This window comes from Alnus glutinosa, chromosome 5 (genome assembly GCF_958979055.1).
Source record: "Alnus glutinosa chromosome 5, dhAlnGlut1.1, whole genome shotgun sequence".
Taxonomy (NCBI): Eukaryota; Viridiplantae; Streptophyta; class Magnoliopsida; order Fagales; family Betulaceae; genus Alnus; species Alnus glutinosa.
The window spans coordinates 8,525,519-8,551,616 of NC_084890.1; the positions used below are offsets into that span (position 1 = coordinate 8,525,519).

Below are 26,098 nucleotides of genomic sequence, written 5' to 3' on the forward strand. Positions count from 1 at the left end.
CTGGCTTGATCTGGAGTTGCCTTGGAGAGAAGTCAAGTGAAACATTGGACTGATCAGGCACCTTCCCAATTACGAGCGGATGGGCAGAAGAAACAGGGCAGGTAAAACAAAAATTAATATCCGAGCAGCCTGTCCCAACATTATCCAACCAAGTGGAATCCACGTGGTTAATGGAGACTCCCGAACCAGACCTTACCTCAGAAATAGGTGACACAGAAGTGAGAACATCCTTAGAAACCGTATCAGCCACAACCGAACTGCCCGACAGTTGAGAAGTAAGAATGCCCCCCAAAGACGGAACCTCCACTAAAACCGGACTTGATGAATCCTGCAAGGGCACATCGCTTTGAATTTCAGTCTCTGTACTCTGCTGATTGGGTTCCATTCCCCTTAATATGGAACCGCTTGGCTCCCGCAAAACAACTACATCAGTTAACTGCTGTCCACCACCGCCGCAAGCCTCCCTGGAGGGAGGAGCCTCATGCTTATCACTACCACCATAATGAGAAACTGGACGAGGATTAACCCCTTCTAAGCGATCAGACATACCCTTTCCCCCACCCTCAGATCTCCAAAAACCAGAAGCATGAGCATTCCCCTCCTTCCCCCAACCAAACCTACGAGCCATAGGGGAAGCACGAAGCCAAGTACCAAATTGAGCCTGAAGAACACCACCCCCAGGGATAGGACCCTTCCTACCTTGGCAACCCCCTGCGCCATGTTTAATGACCCCACATAAGAAACAGAATTTAGGAAGGCGCTCATATTGGAACGCAATCCAGGTAGAAACACCATTAATTTTAAGAAAACGTCCTCGAGCAAGAGGCTTAGAGAGATCCAACTGGATTCGCACCCTGAGAAATTCACCCCACCCAATACCGTCTTCATCAACTTCGACCTCCTCCACTGTACCCACTGAACTTCCAAGTTGTAAACCCATAGTTTCACTCATACAAGACAAAGGCAAATGGAACATGCGAACCCAAAAAGAAACTAAATCAAAGTCCATTTTGGCAGGTGCTATTGAACCATGAAAATCTTTAACAGAAAACAAGTGCCCCTCAAAGACCCATGGACGGCCTTCAAGTACCCTATCTTTGTCCCATGCATGCTCAAACTCTACAAGAAACAAGTTATCCCCCAGGATTTTAAAAACCGTTGATCCAGAGGGTTTCCATCCCCTAAGCAGTGTAGACTTGATAGAATCCTTACCAATCGTTCTGTCAGCCAGCAGCTTCCCCACCAGACATGATCTGCCTCGAACGTTAATGTTATGCCCTTCCGTCTCACTTGCTTCAACCACCAAACTCTCATCTTCCGAAAGCGTAAAAGCCCTCCATAATTTTGTAAGATCCTCCGCCATTCCCAATGTTGAAAATATAATACCAACGATGAAAAGCCACACTAAAAGCAGATTAAAAACACACTTCTCAATCCCAGGGGGATGAGAAAATTATACTTCCACCTCCAAAGTTCAGAAAAAACTTCAGAGAGAAAAAAATTTAGATTTGCAATTTAAAAAGGTAAAAAAATTTATTTCTTCAAATAATATGTAAAAGAGTAATTGTTTAAAAACGCATCAACCTGTTTTTTTATTTTTTTAAACGTATAACTATATTTTTAAAAATTATGTACATTTTAAAATAACTAATTTTAAATTATATTTTTTAAAATTACGAATCCAGACTATATATACCTTTAAATGATAATGACCAGATCTGACATATATTATAGACAGAGTGTTTTGGAAGGCTCCCCCATTGGTGGGTGCCAGCATCATGGTGACCTTAAAGTTGCATCAATTATCTTCGTCCATTTTTCAAAAAAAAAATAATAAAAAAAAATATCTCCGTCCATTTTGGACCATTAATAATTTAATATTATTTGGTGGGGAAAGTCTAAAACGTGAGTCAGGTCTTTGTCTAGCTCCTTGCCAAAGAGTCAAGACAATCGTTATGTTTGCCTGTTTGCCTCCCTAGCTCCTGGCCTCCCCATAATTGATGATATTTGTCAAGCAACCATCCCTCCATCACATTGGTTAACCTTGAACCATGGTTGCCATTGGTTTTGGAATATCTTTTACGTGGGGGGCAAGGCACTACTGTGTATTAGTTGTTAGGAATATGTCCAACAACTTTGTTTTTGTTTTGTTTTTAGTTTTTTATATTAATTTTTGAACTTTATTCAACCCAACCCGAAAAACTATAACAAATACTCTAGAAATGAACAAGAGCCTAACACTCTATGAAGCACAAACATATTACTTGAAAATTACAACATTATGAATACTTTCAAGAATTTCTTCAATCCATACCCTATTCATGAATTGTTTTACAGTCGTTATCTTAGCAAGACTGTGTGTAGCAAAATTTGCCACTCTCTCTAGGGATATGACTAATTTACTAGCTCCGTCGAGTAGAGAGAACCATTTGTATCTCAGCTACCAATTATCTGTACCTGCATCATTTTGGACTAGTTTCATTGATCGCATTAACCACTTGTGTGGAGTCCTCTTGTAGAATAATATCCTGGAGTCTTAGGTTGCAACAAAATTTCCTAGCACACAAAGCCGCTTGGGCTTCAACCACCACTGGTTCTTGCCTCACACATACAGTCTAACATTTTTCTGCGAACAAAGGATCATGATATGAGGAGGGTAAGAGGGGACTCGAGTAGGCTAGGGGGATCGCTTCGCTAGGGCATGGAATCCCTTGCTTGATCGAACAAGGGCTCCTCTTAGATTGGAATCTCCGGTATAAATTACTAGCAATAATTGCTGTTGATCGTTCTTGATCTATCTACCCCTCACATAACTGTACGTAAAATCTTTTTTACTCCTTCCTTTCCTATTTAGTCGTTTAGGCAAAAGAATTGTTGAGAATTGGAATCCCGCCTACCAAACCTCTTTTTGTCGAGAAAAGAATGGCACCAACTAAAGATTCTAAGCTAGAAGGACTGAAACAAAGAAAGAGCATCGTTCAAGATTGGATATTAATTAATGTAATCAAATATGAAAGCAGCAAGAATACGTGGCTGATTCTCTTCCTCATATACATATACCTCAAATTCCAAAGTAAGATGGCCCCATAAAGTTGCTCCCAAGAACGAGACTAGTCAGCTTCAAATCTCCCTTAAAGAACACCACCCCTTACTATCCCTGGCCATTGGCATGTGGCAATAAGACCCAAAGCTACTTTAGAGACCCTCTCTTTTTCAGTCTTTGATATAGTGCTCTTGACGTCTTCTTCGTATCCTTCCAGGAAACGACAAACAAAACCATTTTAAGAATATGAATGCAAAATTAGGGTTTTTTGCACAAGTATCCATATCTCTTTCTAACATATATATATATATATATATATATATAGATGGTTAGAATCCTCTGTAATTTTAAATTTCAAATTATGTAAATTGAGGCCTTTTTTTTTTTTTTTTTATATTGAACGGAGTAAAAACTGCTACATATTAAAGATATGACATGTTATCGAGACAAAAAAATAAATAAATAAATATATATATATATATATTTTAAAAGACTTTTTCTTCATTTTTGAAGATACAATTATTCTTTAATAAATCAAAACACTGTTTTTTCTCAAAGCTTTTATACAAGATAAAGTGTAAAAATCTGATAAAAGTATACTTAATTCTTATTGTTAATATGTCACAATTTTAATATGTAGCATTTTTCATGTCGTTCGATATATGAAACGACATAAATTCATATAATTTGAGAATATACAATTTTAAAGAAATTGTAGGGAATCCCCGCGCGTGCGCGTGCGCACACACACACATACACATGTATGGAAAATGATAGAATTACAACAAGTGCACTACAAGTGCACAACTCCAAGGCACATTGAGAGAGACCCACATGTGTAAGCTCCACCTCAATGTGCCTTAAAGTTGTACACTTTTTTTTTTTGAACACAAGAGTAAGAACCTTCATTACTTAACAGAGCCCAAAAGGGAAATACAATTGGCCAGAAACCAACACTTACTGATGCGCAGAAGACAAATACAACGCCCGAAGGCGAAATCTCATCAGCCCGAAGGAGAAATCTCAACTGCCCGAAGGCCCATCACAGTTATGGAGATGAGAAATCTCCACCCACTAAATCAGGGAAATCCTGAGAAAGAACAAGACTATACAAAACAACAGTTAACCAGATCAAAAAAACAAACATTACAAAGAGCACAAGATCCCCATAATGTCTGAAATATACAAAGGTACACTGGTAAAAACACAAGCAGAAACACAACTTTGAATCGGCACAAACGGAAAACATCACCCTAGCGCCGGCGCGTGTAAAACACGCGCTGCCCCGGGAGTCCCCTTATGAAGCCGAGACTTCAGCCGATCCGAGAACACCCACAACCCGGCCGGAAAAATTGGATCATGGGCCTCACGCACAGCTCCAACCAAGACGCGTGCAAACCACGCACCAAGCATTTAGGACCAGCACCACCGAAAGTTGAACCGGTGGACTCAGAGGCTGACGAAGAGCAACAAATTGGAGGACGTGTCACAGGATTTCTGGCGAAACAGCTCAGATATACTCAAAACATGGCCGAAAAAATCACTTGACAGACGCCTCCCCCATGGACGACTCAAAAGATATGTTCTGGAACAAAACACAGAAACAAAGCAAATAACCAAACTCCATAGCCCCGAAAAGCTAGGAGACCAACAACCTCCACCGGATCAACCCAGGAGGACCAAAACCTCCATAACCAAGAGGTTGGGAGAACAAACCGCACCTACCACTGGAACCAGCGAGGTGACCAAAAGCCATATTAGCCCAAAAGGACTAGGTGGAAAACCAGCGCCGGGAGTGGAGGCCTCCCCTCAGGGCGACCACACACACCTTCTGGAGAGTTTTTGGGTGAGAGAAAAAAATTTGTAGTACATGTAACATTTCTCAATCTCACATCTTTTATATATATATATATATATATATATATATATATATATATATATATATATATATGGTCTTTAGTTACTGCGCCTTTTGTACCTATTCTTTGAAAGTGAGGTTATTTTGACATCATCCTTGCTGATGTCTTCAGCCTTACCAACCACGTGTGATATGGGATTAGGGCTAAGCAATGATAAAGGGTTGGTTGGATAAGATTAAAAGGTACTGTACGTGTCGATATCTAACAGTAAAACTGATTTGGACAAAAAGCAAATCCGATGATCAATTTCTAAAGAAAAATAAAAAAATAAAAAATAAAAACACCGGTGGATGTTGTACCCCCACTCAATTTAAGATGAAGCTAACAGGTGGTGCTTTATTAAGCTTTTGTTAGATGGCCTTATCTTCTCGTTTCATTTGCTTTGTTTTTTTTCCTTTCCTGTTTGATAGATGATCATCGACATGCTTTTGTTTGTTACCTGCTACTTCAATGTATTATTCTTGCCACTTGCCAGGTTATTTCAAACATTCAATATCAGATAGTAAAAGAGTTAACCATCGTTTTTTTTTTTTTTTTGGTAAAATATAATTAAGTTAATTCGCAATTTATCATCTCATTTCAATTAAATATTTCATATATAAGTCGTTTGGGTCTCATTTGTCTTAAAGGAATAAATTTACAATTTTTAAGCTTTTGGAATATGTAATTGATAATTAAAACATTATTAAAACATAATTATTGGAGGATAAAAAGACTACACAAAAGTCCAAAGTCCATTATGTACACTTCCGTCCATTTCAATAGTTACCAAAGTCCATTCCATTTCACGTTCCAATAGTTAGAGAAAATGAATAATTTCAATTAATATGAATGTATTAATTGTTATTTAATACACATGTAACAAAAGCTTTATTTAAATGAGTAGAAGTCCTCAAAGGATAGCTCAATCGGTTAGGGATCACGCTTTATGAAGCAGAGGTTATTAGTTCAAATCCCCTCTCCCCCTCTTGTGTAGACATGTCAAAAAAAATAAAAATGAGTAGAGAGGTCTCCACCATTGTAACACAGTGACAATTGTAATCCAGAGAATCTTTAAGTTCTATTAAACATAGATAAGTATTAAAATATTATCTTTTTGTTCTAGGTTTACAATATTAATTTGGGAATTAGTGATGGTTTTGGTAATCTATCACATCTGCTTATTATATATTGAGTGTGACTTTGTTGTATTTTTGGTTCTAAAAAATTAGTGGATTGGTCAAGCATTTTAATTCCTTTTTCTATGCTAGCATGCATGTGTGGAAGGAGGGTTTTTTTTTAAAGAAAAAGAAATAGTGTACGTGCCAAGTGAAGAATAGAGATAAGTGGGCCTAAATGAGTGTCACCTTTTGTAATTTTTGGGAGAAAACCAAAGAGACAACAGGAAATTGCAATCCACAAAATTCAAAACCTTTTTGTTTTAATTTGTTTGTTCAAATAACAAAGTTAAAATACACATATAATTAATTATATAATTCAAAATTATATTTGAATGGCAGCTAGCATGTGCATGTTGAAGATCCAAATTTGAAATGCCAACAAATTGTCACTAATTAATTACATATTAGACTTGGAGAACATATTAAATTATTGGAAAATGTAGCAAAACTTCCCCGAAAATTGCTGTAATGTACGTAGTTTCATCATGCTAGCTCTATCAAATGATCATATGCTGCTCTTATTTTATAACCCTTTTTTTTTTTCTCTAGCTAATATGATTGAAAAGAAAGGTCAGTCAATTTCCGTACGTCAAGTTAATAAAAACATAAGTTACACAAGCAAAATGTGTTAAATTTTGATTATATATATATATATAAAATAAAATAAAAAAAAATAAAAAAAAAGTCAGTCTTCAAGGTTGTTAAGGCCGAAATTCATACAGTTGTATGAACTTCTCAGATTTAATCGGTCAAAGACGGTCTGATGGGCCCGAGGAAAACAGCCATATCTAGCCCCCACCACCCTCTCAACTCAGGAAACTTTTTCCAGGAGCATATAATGATAATATTTTGCTTTCACCTTTGGCTTTCAATTCTGCTCTGCGCGCAGATAACAAGCTTTCTAAAACTTTAAAGACCAACGTCGTCTGCTCAGTTCGATTGTTTATCATTTTTTGATGGAGCAGAGCAACCCTAGTTCATCAAGAAGTGACCGTAAAACCATAGAAAGAAACAGGAGAAATCATATGAAAGCCCTTTATTCCGAGCTCAATTCTCTTGTACCCCATCAAACCTCAAGGGTCCTTTTTTCTCTTGATCTCTCTCGAGCTATATATATATATATACACATATATGCATATTTTAAGCCGACAAAACCCAATTTCCGACACTCGGAAACTCGGCCCTTCCGATACGTCAGAAAATGATGTCTTCAAGTTTATACTGTGATTTCCGGCGTTGAAAAAACGCCAGAAACAAGCGTGTTTTTTTTTTGTAGAGTTCTCACGCGCGCGCGCACACACAAGAAACATATGCATAGCTAACAGATGATGTAACTTGCAGGAAACATCGTTGCCGGATCAACTAGATGAAGCGACAAACTATATAAAGAAGCTACAGACAAACTTGGAGAGAATGAAGGAGAAGAAAGACAGCCTAATTGTGGGAATGGATGAAAAGCCAAATTCAAGCACGAATAGTGGAATGACGATGATGGGGTTAAGATCACCACAAATTGAGATTCACCAAAACGGTTCGGCTTTAGAAGTCATTTTGATAACTGGGTTGGATTGTCAGTTCATGTTCAATGAGACTATTCGCGTGCTTCACGAGGAGGGAGCTGAGATTGTTAGTGCCAGTTTCAGTACTGTCGTTGAAGATACAGTTTTCCACACGATACATTGTAAGGTAAGGAAATTTAACTCTCTCTTTTTTTTTTTCTTTTTTTTCTTCCGATCAACTGCTATTGTGAAAGGATTGTCAGTTGTTTAATTTCTTTATGAAAACTATATATTTGGCTTCATATTTTGTAGGTTGGGGAGCCTGCATTGGGTGATGAAGCTGCAAGAATATCTGAGAGACTAGAGAAGTTTGTCAGGGATGCTAATTAATGTAATTTAAAATATGATATATAGTACTATTTACTTAATATCTTTACATATATAATTTAGCTTTTCCGAAGACTAAGTGGATCAAATAATTTTATTTTTTTTAATGTTCCATCCCCTGCTAAGTAGATCGAGATCTTTTTTTCCTATATATGTTTCACATTTTTGGTTTAAGATCTTCAATTTGCAAAGCCCTATATATATATACACACACATCAACGTTTGGATTCAGCATTTAATTGCATTTGACTATACTAGAAGTTGCTAATATACTTGGACTTGATTGTAGAATTCAATTTCTTGGTAGCTTATATCTGTGCATATAGGTTCTTTATCGATGTTTTGGTAGTTCTTTAATTAAATTTATAGCATGCTTTCGAATGTTTTACACTTAATTGTTATAAATCTCAATGAATACGCATGAGTTCTTGTGAATTTGAAATATGAAGGAGTTAACTACTTCATCATTAATCACAAAGCATTAAACTACATTTTTATTCCATTTCTGCGTGTTGATGTAGCAGTACAATCAACCATATAATTTTGTTTGATCTTTTTTCTAAAGGGAGTTGATTCAAGGGTTGATAATTTGCACTACTTACATTAACAGATTAAAATAAAAGTGCGATAAAAGTGTGGTTTCTAGCATTACTCTTACTAATATAATAAACCCAATTGACTCCATGGATAATAGTTAGTAGTAGCTATTGGGTGGTTAGGACAAACTATTTTTTGAGATAAAGAAGGGTACTGTGCTATAAATATTGCTCTCAATTTGGAACTAAACAATGTAACTAGGTATATATAGATGTTCTTATTTGGACAGACATCAAGATTTGTGAGAGTTACAGAAAGAATTGCTCAAATACTAGTAATTGGGGATTATTTAGGTTTTACTATCAATGCTCTAGATTATAGGAGGAGCTGGAATTTGAGCTTCTGCATGCCCATGGTTTTCACACATGTACAGGGTCTCAGCTGTATAGATCCTTAATTGGCAATAAGGAAAAGAAGAGGCTTGAATCTTGATAATTTGCTTTTCTCATGTTCCTTTCATTGGCAGGATATGGCCTTTAATTTCCTCAATGGCAATTGGCAAATGTAACATGCTGCCATGCATGGACTTATTCCTGCTAGAAGGATATGTTTGATATATAGAAGCTAGTGGCCAGTAAATACAAAGGTAGATCCCTACCGTGTCAATTTGTTAAATTGTTGATGGTTGCTACACAGTTTAATTAATTACTTTGTGTTGGAACAAGTGGTTCATATTCTCTTGGCCATAGAGAGTAATACGATCGAGAGTACCATACCGTACATTATGGTTTTGCTATAAATATGTTGTGTTGTAACCTTAAATCATATTATTGAATATAGCTGCACTTCTGTAGATGTAGGCACATTGTCGAACCACGTAAATCTTATCTTGTTTTTCTCTTGCTTTCTCTCTTTTCGATTTCTTATTATTCATCATCGTTGTGCACGGTAACAACACTTTGTCTAGATGAAAGTTTTTAAATCACCACTTAATTATCCAAAGCTTAAGCTTATGAAAATGGTGGATTTATTCATTTAAGTAATTAATATTCTAATTTCCTCCTTGGCTCCTCATATGTGAGTTTAAACTCTCCAGATTGGAATATTTAATTGGGGTGAATTGTGGAGTAAGGGTTTTCTGGCTCTATTAATTACCATATTAAATCACCACTTGTCCCAGAAACTTAAACTTATAAAAATGGATGAATTTAATCATTTAATTAATATTATAATAAAAAGAAACTCTAAAATCTTTACTAGGGAAAGCATATAGGATCAGCCCTATGTGAAGAAATTGTTGATAAACTTCTGAAGGATCTCTAGCTAAGTATCTTCTTGGTGCTAGGTAGAAGTTGCTCCCTTGAAGTCTCAGGTAATTAGGGGTTTTCTTCGAATCTTGGGCATGCCTTGTTGCTGGTCCTGGGAATGGAAACCTGCAGGTTTACAGCTGTGTTTCTTGGTTTTAGTTAGTCTTACTTTTCCAAAAACATAAAAAAATAAAAAAATAAAATAAAAATCAGCTTTTGATATATATGGTTAATTTACTTTTTCGATTGTGTATTGATGGAGAAGTACCTGTGTAGATCATGTAAAAGGTTTTTGAAGAAAGAAAGATTTGGAGTAGTTGGGCCTCGGTCGATATGTTCTAGTCTTCTTGGATAATTTATAGCCTTGTAGCTTAATTAGTTCATTTTAATTTCTTGTGCACATATGTTCTCTTCGGCACATTTTTATTGAATCAAATGGACAAGTACTTTCCACATGACTCAACCTTGAAGTTTTCGAACTTATTATAGAGTTGGTGCATTTTCACTTAATTAGATAAGCCAAGAATGTTGCTAGCTATTTCGAGGGAGCCATTAATCCTCCTAATACTGCAAAACTGTATTTTTTTTGGGAAAAATAATAAACGATACTTGTTTATTTCTCTTGTTGCACTTAATTATATATCTCTCATACACTTTGGAAGTAAGAGTTTTAGTGTGGGTTCAAATTCCCTTTTAATATGTGTAGCCCAACGTATAGAATATTTACTGAAGACCTTTACTCTAATACCATTTTTCTTTATTCTTTTTTTTTTCCTCACAATAACATACGATAGATCATGTTGAACGCGGTGCGATTTGTGATATTAATTGTTACTAGTGATTCAGAATTGATCACTTACCTCATATTATAATAGCAATTAGAATAGCCTTTTCTAAGAATTACGCACCTAATCGTGTTAGAATTTTGAGGTAAGCAGCTAGAAGAGTTCTAGTGGGAGAGAAGCATATATACTTCTAAGTGATGTGCGATATAATATGTTAGAATTAATACTATTTAATTCAAAAGTTTAAGTACGTTAATCGGAACAATATTGTTATACAAATCACTCACTTTTACTAATATTAATTTTAAATAAGACTTAATTAATAATGCATCCACGGTCACACATTTATACTCCAATATTGTTTAGGATGCAAAAGATGTTAGAAATAATTGAGATAATCAAGGGGATCGAAATGAAACCAATATGTGGTATTATTGGGGTTATTTGGCAAAGACAGGTACAAAACAGAGTAGTGGGGTTGTTAATTTTAAAATTAATAAAAAATAATGATGTGATATAAAGTAAAATGAATTTGTAAAGAAAAGTGAAAAAATTTTGTATTTTAGTGAATTTTGTATTTGAATAATAATAAATAAATTATTGATGTGATATAAAAAGTAAAAAAAGTGGGAATGTTTTGATGTGATGTGAATTGTTGTTGGAAAAAATGAAAAAGTAAGAAAAAGTGTAGTGAATAGCTGTAACGAGGCTTAACAAACAAGGCCATTGTCCCATTGAATTGGTTTTAGATTTGCATACCGAGAAATCATCTTGAATCAAATGTGAAACAAAGATTAACTTGTACATAGTGGCAGGGCCATGAATTTATCTTAATGTATAGGTGCGAAACTAAAATAATAAAATGTAATGACTATATATGTTCTATTTATATACTATATTTTTATTATATACAAAAATATGGTAAACATATTGGAAATAGAAATTATAACACAATATGTATATATAGCAAAAAGTAAATATAATAGACTTCATCAACGTGAATAAGAAAGATTAGAAGAAAATTAGACCAATGAAATGTGAACAAAGATTTGTCCATTGGAAAGCATTGAAAACCCAACTCAAGGAGAGATTGAGACAGCTAGCCAAGTGAACCAGGCATGAGGAGTTTGTTTTAGCCCATAAATTGCTTTATGAGGACTACACACGTGTAGGAAATTAATTGAGTATCACCAAATCTGTTGGGTTGCTCCATATATATATATATATATATATATATCCAGATAGAATTTCATGCAGTTGGACACATCAAGTTGAAGTATGCTACACTGAAAGTGGAGTACTGTCATTGTTTTTTTTTTTAGCGAAAGATCTAAATATTTTATTGATCAAAGATCACGAGCATAAAGTTCTTACATCACAAAGCATAAAGCTATGCAAAATCATAGTCACATGATATGAGGTTAAAGTCATTGATATAAAACAAAATTCTTACAATAAAGTGCTATCTATGACTTTTATCTTCTGCTAATCCATGTACAAAAATAGTTAAAGAGCATATCTGCTCCTAGCATACTATATCTAAGACAATGGTAGCCAAATATCTTAGAAAAATTTATTTAAACTGGCCTTGAGAGATAACCCATCACACCAAACTACCCAAGCCCTAAGAGATAATCCCTCACACCTGACTAACTTCATTCCATAGATCGTCCATAAGAGCAATTCTATATGGAGGATATGAATGGCACAACACGGACATAGATGGACGGATGTATAGTGGAGAGACCAAAATTGCTAATCTAGTCGGAGAACAACTACAAAAAAAAAAAAAAAAAAAAAAAAAAAAAAAAAAAAGAAGAAGAAGAAGAAGAAAAGAAAGAATGGGAGGGGGAAGGTAAGAGCAGGGATTAGAAGATTTGATTATAAGATTGAAAGTTTCAATAAATCCCACACCACATTTTGTTAAATCCTTAGCTACCAATCGTGCCTTAAACTGATAGTTTGGCCATCTTGGCTTTGTTTAAATTTTTACCCTCATTTATTGCGAATGATGTTGTGATTGGACCATCTTGGACAAAGAGACTAAGTACCATTGGCAAGAAAGAACATTGAATTCCTCCCTCGATCATTGTAGCATTTAGGAGCTTGAGAGTAACATGTAGGTTTAGGTGGGCAATCCACATTGCCAAGGGCTCGAAAAGGTCAAGATCCAGCAGTTCTTGATGTCAATGAATAAATTCAATGGCTAGACTGGCGAAACTCGGAAGAGGAAGGTTTGAGGTCAAGATCTAGTAGTTCTCAAGCTTGAGTACGATCACAATCAACAACAGAGACAAAAGATGAATCAAAGTCGTTGAAACAATTTCAATGATGTGTCATACTGACATGATAGGACAATGGCATGCCAAAGTGCTTATATAGAGCAGTGTTTGGTGGAATGGGAATTGGAAGGTTGTTGACAATATCAATTGGAAATGCAATTGCTAATGATAGTGCAATTGATTGATTCAAAAAAAAGAAAAGAAAAAAAATATGGCCAATAATGATGTTCTTTGTCGTCACGAGTTTATTCATGTAAAGTGTTATGCCCATATTCTCAATCTAGTTGTGCATGAGGTTTGAAGGATATAGATGATTCAATTGTAAGGGTCCAAAATATGGTGAAGTGTGTGAAGGGATCCCTTCAGATATTGACCCAATTTAAGTCTTGTGTAGAAAGGAAGACAATTGGGTATAATGCTTCATTGACTCTTGATGTTCTTACTAAATGGAACTCTACTTGCACCATGTTATAGGTGTCAATGAAGTATGAAAGGGCTTTTGATCTAATGGTAGATGAAGATACAAAATTTTCAAACTATTTGTGTGATGATGGGCCAGGAAAAATGGGGTTGGGGCCTCCGAATAATGAGGATTGAGCTACTGTTTGACACTTTACAAAAATTTTTAAAGTGTTTTATGATGTGACAGTGAAGATATCGGGTTCCTTATACTCAACTTTCAACATGTATTTCCCTATATACTGCAGAAGGTTTATAATTGTTTGACAGCATATTGTGGTGGTGACGATGATATGTTGAGTACCATGGCATTCAAAATGAAATCGAAATATGATAGTATTGGGGAGTGTAAAGACCACGAAATTTAATAGGCGATTTATCAATTAATAAATTGTATTTACTAAATAGATAGGATTAATAATTTTATTTTAGTAATAATAATTGTGTTATCAAAATAAAATAAGCTTAAGATAAAATAATTGAAAGAAAAATAATTATTATAGTGGGTCCTACTTGAATGAATAATTATTTGTATTAATAAGAAGGTGGTTTAAAATATGTGGGGTCAAATTTTAATTATTAAATGAAATGGTTTTTAATTAAATGGGGTCCCACTTTAATTCACATAAGTTGAGGGTTTTAAAAATAAAAGAAATCCCCCCCCCCCCTTGCCATGTGGCATTACCCGGTTGGTTGGGAGGATTTCATTATCTTCTCCTAGCCACTCACCTCGCGCCACGTGTCTCACCTTATCCCATTTTCTTTCTTTTTCTTCTCTCCCCTTTTCTCCCTTTGGACCACGACCTCTCCCTTCTTTTCTTTTTCTTTCTTTTCTCCCCACCCGACGCAGCACTCTTCCTTCTTCTCTTTTCTTTCTTTCTTCTTTCCTCTTCTCTGTTCTTCATTTCCCTTCCACCCGAGAGACACCAAGCAGAGAGAGATACGGAGAATGAGAGAGTGAGATCGAGAGATTGAGAGAGATGAGACTCGGAAGAGAGAGAGAGAGAGAGAGAGAGAGAGAGAGAGAGAGAGAAAAAGAGCAGATCCGGTGGATCCGTGAGGGAGACCCGAGTGAGACCCAGTCCTTCTGGAGGTCCGGTTGGTGGCTGGATGACGGTGGTCGGCGCCAGTGATACTAGGAGGTGCGATTTTCGGTAGATTGAGGATGATTTCCGGCGATTCTCGGTGGAATTTCAGTGATTAAAACGAAACCCCCAAGGTATGCAGATTCTTGCGATTTAGTTTGATTAATGGGTTTATTATTGTTGATTCACTTTAGGTATTTAGGAATGATGATTTCTGGTTGATGAATCCTCTGTTTTGATTGGTGTGGCTGAATGGATCTTTTTATTGGGTCCTTTTGATGATTCGGCCGTGTGCGTGTGCTGTGAGTGATGGGTTCGGTGGTGTGGGTTGATTTTGGTTGTGATGTTTCGGGTAAGGGTGTTGAAATTCAATGGGTGTTCGGCCGGTTGATGATTGGGTTGTTAAATCATTGTTGGTGATATCTCTATTTCAATGGTGTTTTGGGTTTGATGATGATATGGTGTTTGGGTTTTGTTTGGCCGGCTGTGGGTTAGTGATGTATAGATTTTTAGGTTGTCAATTTTCTTGTTTTGGATTCTTGTTGGCCGAACTGTGTGGTGTAAATTATGTTGATATTGGTACTTTACTATGGTAACATGATTTGGGTATTTCTCTTGGTTACCCGATTGTGTAGTGTTTTGGCCTTGATTGTGGTGATTTTGGGAGTTTAAAAATTCCGGGCTTGATAGTTTTGTTGAGTTTTGAAGCTCCCCTGTTTCGGTGTGATGGAGCAAAGTCTCTTTGTTTAATTGTTTGGATTCATGATTTTGGATATTTATTTTGAGGACTTGATGGGGATGGCCGAATGGTATGGGTCTCTTGGGGGTTTGATCTAAGTTGAAGATTAAGGATTACTTGGTTTATTCTTGTTAAAATATGAACTGAGCGTTGTGGATTTATGGAGTATTGGTTGTGTTAATGGATGGTTTTGGTGGTAGTTTAGAGGGGTGTTTTGTTTGGTGAAATCCAAATTTGGTTTTGGGTTGATGATTTTGATGAATGAGTTGTTGATGTTTATAATTTAAAGATTGTGTTAAATGAGGATGAAAGTTTGTTTGGGTGTTATATGGAGATTAATTTTTAGGGGACTTTGTTGAGGATTATCGAATGAGTATCCTTGGAGTTGGTTTTATGGATTTGATGGGTGAGTTCTTAGTTTTGATTTGTATTATTTTGATGGGTTTAGATAGGAATCGGTTGATGAAGTTTAGGTCTTGGTGGTTATTTGTTAGAGAATAAGTTTAATACTTATGGTAGCTTATGTTAGTTAAAGTCTTGATTTGGGTAATTGTTGACATTGATGTTTAATGGTTGAATTTATTTAGATTGGTTAAGTTGGTTGTTAAAGAAGAGTTGAAGTTTTAATGTTGAAGTTAGTGTATACAGGTCTTTGTTATAGGACTAATTATGGATAGAAGTTAAAATTGGATTACATGATATTGGTAAGGCCGAATGAGATGAGGGCTAAAATCAAATAAATAGATTCACATAAATTGCAATAAGGGTTATTAAGATAACATGTTAAATAAGATTAGGCTCTATAGTTTAAATACTCAAGTATTTATGTAATGAAAGAATAAGAGTTTCATAGATGGCTAGTAATTAGCAAGGACTAAGTCTTAAGTGTAATGCTTAAATGTGAATGTTTTAAAATGGTAAATTATCCAAATAACCTCATGACAATAAATATAAAATAGTGATACTATGAAAAATACTTAAATAGACTCTAAAGTCAATTAGTAATTGGATGACTTAGTATCTAGTTCTCCTATCCATGTGCACATAGTATTTATGCGTGCCATCGGATTAGGTTTAAGTGTCATACGTGTATATGTATACATGTATATATATATATATACACATATGCATATATACGAGCTAAATATATATTGCCCACTTAGCAAGTAAATGAGAAGCTATAAAAATGATTAACAATAATCATTAGGCAAATAAATAGTAAATACATCTTTGTATTAATAATCAAGATAAAATATGAACCTAAACCTAAATGTTAACTTAATAGTAATCAAAGTACCTAACTAGCTTTAGAAGCGAGTAACACAACGTGTGGGCACGCGGGTAGTTTTAGTGTGTCACAGAATGAGCCCATAGCATAGTCTAACGTCACATGTGTTGCAGGATAGTGTCCTGATTGGAGACTTCAATTGATTCTCCAATGTGGAGTCCAAGTGACAAGAATTCGAGGGGATGTTCAAGTCAGGAGTCAAATGCAGCCAGGTGATATTTTACTCACTGAGAAACGGTTATTTTTATATATTATAGAATCGCAGATATATATGTTGTTCTATAAATCCAAACCAACTGTATGTTGAATATATCTGTTTTGCTTGATTTGAGTACTTTAGAGTATGTTCAAATATATCAATGATGTTATGAAATGATGTATGAATAAAAGATTTAAATTATGCAAAGTAGAATGATAAAGTTTCATGTTGATTGGTTTATCGTATTTGAAGAAAGCATGAATTGTAAAGAATAGGAGTATAGAGTTTGAACTGTAAAGCTTAAAGCATGAGCATGAGCATGAGCATAAGAATGAAAGGAATGAAAAGACAAAGTACAAAGAATGAAAGGAATGAAAGGACAAAGCACAAGGAATGAAAGGATTGACATAAAGAATGGAAGGACAATCATGAGCATGCATATCATGGTTAGATTGTATAATGTTTTCATGATATAGAATATTGTAGTTTTTGTACTAGACGTATTAGTATGCCTAAGAGTTTTAATGGCAAAAGAGCTTATTTATACTGTTATCGTCTAGTTGCATAATTTCAGAACATTGAGCTTGGACGAACAAGAATATTGTCATGGTTCGGTATGAGTAATACAGTGTCCTAAGAGTAGGTAGATGAATTGTCGTGGCACGTCAGTAGGAAATGCTTGGATACCGAGTTTTACTCTAATAACCGCATGGACAACTATGTGCCCGACATGAAGTTGTAATGCCCTAGGATTCTGTGTTAACCATGTTCGGAAAATGATAGTAAGCTTGTACTAACGAGCGAGATGGCATGTTTTAAGCTTAGTGTGCTTGGTTTTGATGTTATTGGTTGCGATATCGGTGTGGCTTGGGAGTAGGTAGATGGATTGTCGTAGCACATCAGTAAGAAGTGCTAGGATATCAGAGTCTTACTCTAGTAACCGCATGGACAACTATGTGCTCGACATGAAGTTGTAATGCCCTAAGGCACAGTGTTATCACAGTTAATAACGTTAGGCCTATGTGCATTTGAGCTACCAACATAAAAGTATTATTGTAGGTGGGTTTATACGTGGTTGCTTCCAAGCCAATGGAACTTTCACGTATGGGTCCAACTACATAGTATGTTTTAAATATTTTCTGATAGTCGGTGTTTGCTATATCAGCTATGGGGGTTTTCAAACAAAATTTTATAAATTGGTGGCTGTTATAGTGTACGCGAGACTAAAAAGAAAAGTTGGTTCTTTGCGAAAACTCAGTTAGTTTAATATCACTGAGGTGGTGAACTCATAATTTCACCTATACGGATGTGGCAAACCCCCACAACCATATAGATGATGTCTCTTGGCTGCAGGTACTCGGGTCGTAGTTGATGGGGTCGTAGACGTGCATTTGGGATATTATGACCGGAGCCCGCCGCGACGGTCGTAATTGCGGGACCATGGGCGTCCTCAGTTTTATAGGTTTTGTTATGGCTTGTGACGCATGTGTCACTCGTTATTGTGTAAAGCCATTTCTGTTATGTATTTATATTGAGGAAAGACTTAAATACATAAATGTTAAATGGCTCTTATTATTAATTTATAATAGATGTTAAGATGTGATTTCCGCTATTAGATTTATGTTTTTCGCTGCATAGTTAGATAGTTGTCATACTCTGATTTACCAGGTACATATTATGGGATATGTATCACATGTTGGCTTTGCGACAAATTGTCGTGCCACTGTGAAGATCCATTTGTATTTTAAGAGATTAATGTTTATGAAATGTTTTGTATAAAAAAAAAAAAAAAAAAAAAAAAAAAAAAAAAAAATGGGTCATCACAGGGAGACTTTGAGAAAATTAACCACTTGTTATTTGTTGCTTTTGTGCTTGATCTCCGTTACAAGATGAAAGTATTGGAGTTTTGGTTCTTGAAGAATATAGGTGAAGTGAAAACAAACAGGATTGTCTTTAAGTTAAAGAATGTTTTGGAACAGTTATTTAATTAATATGCTATGAATGTTGGAGAAAGTGGGGTAAGACTGTCAAATGAAGGTCGAAGTTACACAAGTTCAACCTCATTAGGTGTGAGTAGTGGTACTTTTGATGAAATAGACTTGGATAAAAATACTTTAACGGACTTCCATACATTTTAGGAAATGAGAAATTTGATGCTAGCTCGAACAGAGAAAGAAAAATATTGTGGAGGATGTTGAGACACCAAGAGAAAACTTTGATATCTTAATGTGGTGAAATGTAAATTCAGCAAAGTATCCAGTTCTCTCCCAGATAGCGCTAGATGTCTTAGCTATTCCACTTACCACCGTTGCTTCTAAGTCTGCATTTAGCACTGGAGGTCGCATCATAGACTGTTTCCAGAGTTCTTTGGCTCCGAAAATAGTGAAAACTCTTATATGTAGTCAGAATTGATTGAAATCTACTTGGATTAATGAGCATGACGAGCAAGACAAAGACTTGCCTTTGCCTGGTGTTGAGGATGAAGAGGGCTACAAGCTTGACTTAGGTAATATTTGTTAATTGACATTGTTCAAATTATTCAATTTCTTTGATTGAATTGATTTTTACTAATTACTAATACTCTAAAAATTACATTGTGGTAAAAATTTTGTCTAATTTCATCACACTTGACAACGATTAAGGCTTGAGGGATGTACTTTGTCAAGAAATGTTTGTTGAAAGTATTTGGTAAGTTTTTTGCATCTTATTGTTTTTTTACTTGATATTTACTTCTTTATGTGGTCTTTTATTATTTTTATTTGATCACTACCTATGTTTATGTTTTGATTTGTTTGATTGTTGAACGATGCAAATCGAAGGTTTATGTATTTCTTGTTTGAAGTGACTCATGGAAATGGAATTTTTAAATATGGAAATTTGAAATGGTTGTAATCAAATTGTTTAATTTGTTTTGTTTTACTTTGCTTTTTAATTTTGTTTGAGAATGGTTTGAATTGTTTTGCTTTCCTTTGGAATTTTGCTTTTGTTTGCTTTTAAGTTTTATGCTAGACGATCAAGTTGTGTTTTGAACTGCCGAACTTCTAAGGCTTATGTATGATGGGCTTTGTTTAATATTTTGATGCTACAAATATCCTAGATTCCTAATAGTATGGGCTTTGGGATTGTGAAAATAGTCTAGGTTGGATGCTATACTGTGTACAGATTGAATAGTATATATCTTTCTTTATTTCTATTAATTCAGATGAACGGAAAATTTTAAACCTGATTTAGTGATTTAGCATGAATTTGGTTGACACAAAAAAAAAAAAAATAAATAAAAAATGAAGAAAAAGAAAAAAAGAAAATAAAGAAGCTAAAAAAATTAATTTTGGCCCATCAAAGTGGTCCAACGGTCCAAGTAGAATTGGCCCAATTGAAATAGCCGTTTTGTTACCGATTTACCCGACCGAAAATTATCAATTTATCCGAGATTTTTCAAAAATTATTTACTGATTTATCCGAGATTTGATTTCCCGTTACGAATGTTTGGTAAAGGGGATAGAAAAACTGAAGAATGTTAAATTAGTCTTATCCCTTCTTTGTTTAGCAGGAAAAAGGGACGAAACGCTCGATCTAATCCACTCTCTCTTTTCTTTCTTTCCATCTTCCATGCTCCCCAAAATCTCTCGCCTACTAAGCCAACACATAAGGCAATTTACAAAGCAAATTATGGGTAATAAAAATGGGTTAAGAGTTAATTCTTCCGGATTTGTCTTATCAAAGCCAAAACATACTCGATTCATATATTTCTTTGACAATATATAAAACGATATTTCAACAACTTGCTGATAGATACGTTTAATGAAAATAGAATAAATAAATAAATAAAATCTCAGTTGGAAAGGTACCATGATGAAAGGTAGAAACTAGAAAGGGTGCAGGTTTAGAGAAAGTCGCATATGAGAGAACGTAGGCAAACTTGGTTCCACTTTCTTCCATTGCAGGCCTGCCACATTTTATTAGAAAAAGTTTTTTTTTTTTTTTTCATTTTTTATGAATGAGAATTCTATTCAACAAGCCACACCTTTTACAAACTCTCCACCAAATCAGCTGAAACATAAAGGAAATTGCTTTACACATAGCCATAGAAAAAATTGCGAAAAACCCAACAATTATACAATATTATTTGCCTTATATAACTAGTTGGGATTAGTTAGCTCTTACTATCTTCACACATAATGAGTTGAAGGTTAATCAAGTATGAAGGGAATGATTATCTCTTATGGTCTAAATAGTTGGTGTAATGAGTTATTTCTCACTGCCGTGCCGATTCAAATAATTTTTTTTAGAATATTTTGCTACTATTGTCTTAGGTTTAGTCTGCTGCTCGGAGCAGATCTGCTCTTTAATTATTTTTGTAAATAGGTAAGCGAAAAATGAAAGTCATAGATAGTACTTTATTATAAAAAATTTATTTGTATCTATAACTATATAATCTCATAGCAAATAATTATCATTTTGCTGAGCTTTATATTTCGTAACGTGATCTTTGATTTATTGTATTAAAATTGAGAACATGCATCTCGGTTCTTGGATTGATAGTTTTTTTTATTTTTATGTTTTCCTATTATTGGGATTGATAGATTATAGGCACCATCAAAGGGCCGATCTGGCATGATACTAAATAGTCCACTATAGCATGCAGGCAGGATTGAAATCACTAGCATTTGACAAATTGCAGCCGAATTAAATGGGTTTCTTGGAGGACACGCAGATGGCATACAAAAATACGCAATCCATGATCATGAAGTCAAATAAATCGTAAAAAAAGAAATATAATATAAAAAACCCAAATACTCAATTACGAGGAAATTAAACTAGGGATCTCTGCACATTCATTATTCATATTTATAGTACGAAAAGTAATAATCAAGTACGTAATTATTTTTTAATATTTATGTCATTTCCTTCACATGGGACTTTAATTGCGTCCTTATCACGTGATCGTGTACATGCAACACAATATATTTTTTTTACTTTATAATTCCCACCGACTTAATTTTTTAAACCACGCAATTCTAAAGTTTGAAAAAAATAAAATAAAATTGCTTCTAGAATATAAGGTCAAATGATGACTAGCTATTTGTCAATCAAGTTTTTTTTTTAATGAACAGATTAGCATGTGCTAACCATAGATATTAAAAGTCCAAGGCGTACAAGATGAGAAATGAGGGACAGACCCCTCACACTCTAAGCTAGAAAGATCTGGCTTAAAAACAGCTGCCTAGTAGAATCTCAAATCTCACTAGAATTACAATAAAACCCCTTACTAAAAAAATTCTAATAAAACTTGAGCCACACATAGACAAACTGTACATAGAAACATGAGAAAATACAACACAAAGGCAGTAAACCCAAACAAAATCGCCGGCAGTGGAGTAGGGCGGCAGCTTCACCAGAGTGACGGTGCGTGTAGGACACGCGCCGCATCTGGACGCACCCGGCAAAAGATTCGTCGCCGGAGACCCTAGACACCACCAAGCACGGCCAGAAAGTGTGGAGCGTGGCCTACACGCGCAAACAGAAAACAAAGATGCCCTGGCGTGTGAGGGCCACGCGCCGAGCTCTGAGGACCTGCACGACCGCAGCTTCCGGCAACCAGGGCAGAACACGGCAAGCACCTCGGCTGGGTAGCGCGTGTCCACCAGAAGTCGACAGACATGCGTAGATCTAGCTTCAAAAAATCCGAGAAAAACCAAGAAAGTCCGGCCAGAAACATGCCGTCGACGACACTAAAACCGGCCTCACTCCACCTTAGATTTCTTAAGAAGAGTTAACCTGCCAGAAACAGAAAGAAAAACAAGAACAAACAAAGCCACCATAGCCCAAAGAGCTAGGGGCAAGACACCCTCCACCAGTTCAACCGGGGGGAACAAAACTCTACAGTCCTAAAGACTGAGAGAAACAAAAAACAGCCGGGAGGAGGGAGGCGAGGTCGCCTCCCCGGCAAAACGGCTCTGAAACGGGGAGGCTCTTTGGTTTTCTCTCTAGTGATTTTTTCTATTTGGGCAATGGAGTGTCAATCAAGTTATTTTACATAATGTGATATGACTAATGTATACTGTTTCTCTCCCTTTTTTTTTTTTTTTTTTATATATATATCTCTCTAATAATGATACAATTTTTAAAATTATTATTGAGCTTGACCATGACCTTGTAATTAATTGTTATTGAATTTTGATCAAATTATAATTTTAAAAATACCTCATAGATGAACACAAAAGAAGCTTGTAGAATTACTCATTAATATTTATCAAAAAAAAAAAAAATACTCATTAATATATAGTTGAGTTGAATAAAAAAGCTTTACTGTTTTTTTCTTCTTATGAATAAAAAGCTTTACTTTAAAAAACAACCTGCCCATATATGATAATTAGACTATTTTTTTTAATTACCATTAATACTTTTTATTTTTTATTTTTTATGCAACTATAACATCACATAGATATATTCACCATAGCACTAAAATATAACATATCACATACGTCCATAGGTACATAACATACCAAAGCAAATTGTTTATTAAATAAGTTATACGAGTTAAGTCGTGTCACCCGCCTATTAAAATAGAATATGCTAGAGTTGCGAAGATTGACTCATATGATAATATACTTATGGGCTATGTCCCAACACAATTCGTAAACACGAATTGTCAGCCTTAATTCAAACACCTATATGGCATAAGAAGCTAAGAGCTTACTTCATGTCCTTGTACTAAAATAGATATGACTCTTGGGTTATAATTAATGATTTTACCATTTTAATATATCTTCTATATAGTTTGATCCAACCTCAATATTAATGCTTCTACAGCATGCCATGTCTCTACTCTACTAGGGAAGGATGAGTCTATTTTACTAATCTAATTTATTGGACAACTGGGCAAAAATAATATTCTATCAATTAACAACCTTAAATGGACCTGCCCCAATCCAAACCCAAGTTGAGTTGAGATACTCATTCTGGCCTTCGTCAACTCGACAATTTCCAGTCGGCAACGTTGAATATCTTGGCCAATATATGTTATTTCTTTCATCATACTTTTCTCTTCCTAATTAAACAAAAAATTATGAAAATAATATTATGGAATTCAACTGGATTATTGTTTTAGGTGAGGATACTCTCCGAGGTTGAGCTAAAAGAAAGCATTTTTCAACACTAATTGTTTTAATAATTTGAAAAGACAAGGAAAAATAATTTATAAGGTATACCCTACAGTTGTTTAGTGCAATGTGCTTGGCAAATTTTAGGGGTCGACATCGGTTCGGTAGGCGGTTAATTCGGTCGGTTAATCGACTTTTGTCGAAATGCAGTTAGTGAATTTATTTCGATTAAGTCGGTTAAGCGGTTAATAGGCGATCGGTTAAGTCGGTAAAGCGGTTAATAAGCGGTTGATTAAGTCGGTAATGCGGTTAATAGGTGGTCGGTTAAGTCCGTTAAATCAGTTAACATGGATAATGAAACGACATTGTTTTTTTTTTAAAAAAAAAAAAAACAAACAAACTTTTCACTCTTACTAAAACGACGTTGTTTCGGTTAATGGGTCAGAATAAAAAGGCGGTTCGGTTACTGCTAAAAAGGTGGTTTGGTTACAGCTTAAAAAGCGGTTCAGTTCGGTTGGGTTGTCGAATTTGTTTTCAAAACAAAATTTTATACTGACTACCAAATCGAAAATTAGTCAGTAGACAGTCAATGGTGATTTGGTTCCGTTCAAAAAGCGGTCAATATCAATAGGTGGTAGGCATATCATTTGCCTACCCCTAGCAAATTCCCACAAATCGTTTTGGATAAAAAGGATTAATAAATAAGAAGAAGAAAAATAAAATAAAATAAAATGTAAACGTAGCAAACATTCAACGTTCGGCGGTCCGGCCCAAAATTTGTCCGGACTCCCTTATGCTTTTCTTGAGCTGTCTTTTCTACAATTGATCGATGACAAAATGCATTTTTTTTTGGGATAAATAAATTTAAATAAACAAAGTAATTAAAAGAGAACCCTATGAAGAACAGCAGGGTAAAAAGGTTAAAAAAGGCTGACTCCTTGTAACGTACAATATTCTCACTGCTTTTCACTTTTGGCCATCTTTTTAAAATTATCCTCTGCACGCAATCGCAGCATTAATGTATGAAAGGCTTAAAAAGAAAAAGAAAAGCATTTAATTAGGGATGTAAACGTATTTAATTAATTAAGAGTTTCGAAGGTCATCGGGTTCATACCCCGATGACCTTGGAAACTTGTACATTTGCCTCGCAGCATGTGCGAAACTCCAAAACTATCCCTGCATGTGACCCTCTTCCACACTTGTGAACCTGTTTACTCCAATCCCTCATCATCTCCATACTAGTTGCTAATTAAAAAATTTAAATAATATTAATTTTATATACCACTCACTTATATAGTTTAATAATAGTTAATTTTTATTTTAGGCCTAAATGTCACATTTATATATATATATATATATAAAAGTACAAGAGAAAAAGTACAAACATTAAGGAACTAAAAAAGAAGATGAAACAGCTTTTTCTAAACAGGGGAAAAAGAATTAAAGACATAAAAGGAATGCAGCCAGAATGAAGTCTGGTCGCGGCCCAGTTTGCCACATAATGAGCACAGAAGTTTGCACTTCGGTTGACAGAACTAGCAGACCAGCTAGTTGTGGTGGGAATGAGACAGTATTTATCAGTTTTGATATCAATTTTTGTCACAAAAAAACAAATTGATAAATATTATCACACCAGTATAATAAAATGAGAATATAATATATAGCATCATCTCTATTCTTTTTTTTTAGAAAAAAAAAAATGACTACACAATCAATAAAAGGAAGATATTATAGAACTAGCAACAGTTTTTTTATATCAAATTCTCTTTCCTACATGTTGTAAAAACTTATTGAATTAGATTTTCATATTGTTCCTTAAACTAAGGAAATATCAAGGAAACTAAAAGGTGTACTTTCCTTAAATTTAGGAAAGTAAAAGTGGTCCCTTAACATTATTTTAATATTTGTGCAAAAAAAAAAACATTATTTTAGTATAAATTTTTTTTTTCGCTCCTTTAACATTTATTTGAAAAAAACATTTAAATGATTTATTTTTTCACTTTTATTTTTTTCATAAATTTAATTAAAGAATATTTAAATAATATACAAAAATGATAAGAAAAATTATTGTTGAGTTCAAATAAATAAAGAAGAAAAAAATAGATTATTTCTTTAAATTGACAAAAAAAATTAAAAAAAAGGGTGTTAGTGCTCTTAGTGTTTTTTTTTAAAAAAAAGAAAAAAAAAAAAGAAAAGAAACCTATATAGAAGGCCCCAGTAGGTCCTGGCCCACCAGATTTTATAATTAACAAACAAGAATTTATCAAGACAAGGCCTTAAGCCCCCTATAAAATGCCTCCTTGGCA

The 26,098-nt window shown here is 34.8% G+C and overlaps 1 protein-coding gene and 1 long non-coding RNA gene across 3 annotated transcripts; both read left to right on the forward strand.

Annotated features, from left to right (window-relative positions):
• The first annotated feature begins 6,951 nt into the window (after window positions 1–6,951).
• On the forward strand, window positions 6,952–8,182 carry LOC133869782 (transcription factor bHLH162). 2 transcript variants are annotated; one of them, XM_062306854.1, is made up of 3 exons: window positions 6,952–7,201; window positions 7,464–7,808; window positions 7,934–8,182. In XM_062306854.1, the coding sequence occupies exons 1-3, from the start codon at window positions 7,079–7,081 to the stop codon at window positions 8,009–8,011; spliced, it is 546 nt and encodes a 181-aa protein (XP_062162838.1). In that variant the 5' UTR covers window positions 6,952–7,078; the 3' UTR covers window positions 8,012–8,182. The 2 variants fall into 2 exon arrangements, with proteins under 2 accessions (XP_062162838.1, XP_062162839.1); XM_062306855.1 differs by having other exon boundaries at window positions 6,952–7,180.
• Window positions 8,183–16,601: 8,419 nt separating this feature from the next.
• LOC133869779 (uncharacterized) lies at window positions 16,602–18,301 on the forward strand. The gene is made up of 2 exons (XR_009900536.1): window positions 16,602–16,702; window positions 18,023–18,301. It is a non-coding gene; the product is annotated as an uncharacterized LOC133869779 (long non-coding RNA).
• The last annotated feature ends 7,797 nt before the right edge of the window (window positions 18,302–26,098 follow it).

Bases quoted from the DNA above. Each gene is read 5' to 3' on its own strand.
- LOC133869782 (XM_062306854.1), top strand. From the start codon at position 7,079: ATGGAGCAGAGCAACCCTAGTTCATCAAGAAGTGACCGTAAAACCATA. The intron at 7,202-7,463 runs GTCCTTTTTTCT...TGTAACTTGCAG, and splicing joins TACCCCATCAAACCTCAAGG to GAAACATCGTTGCCGGATCA. The intron at 7,809-7,933 runs GTAAGGAAATTT...CATATTTTGTAG, and splicing joins TCCACACGATACATTGTAAG to GTTGGGGAGCCTGCATTGGG.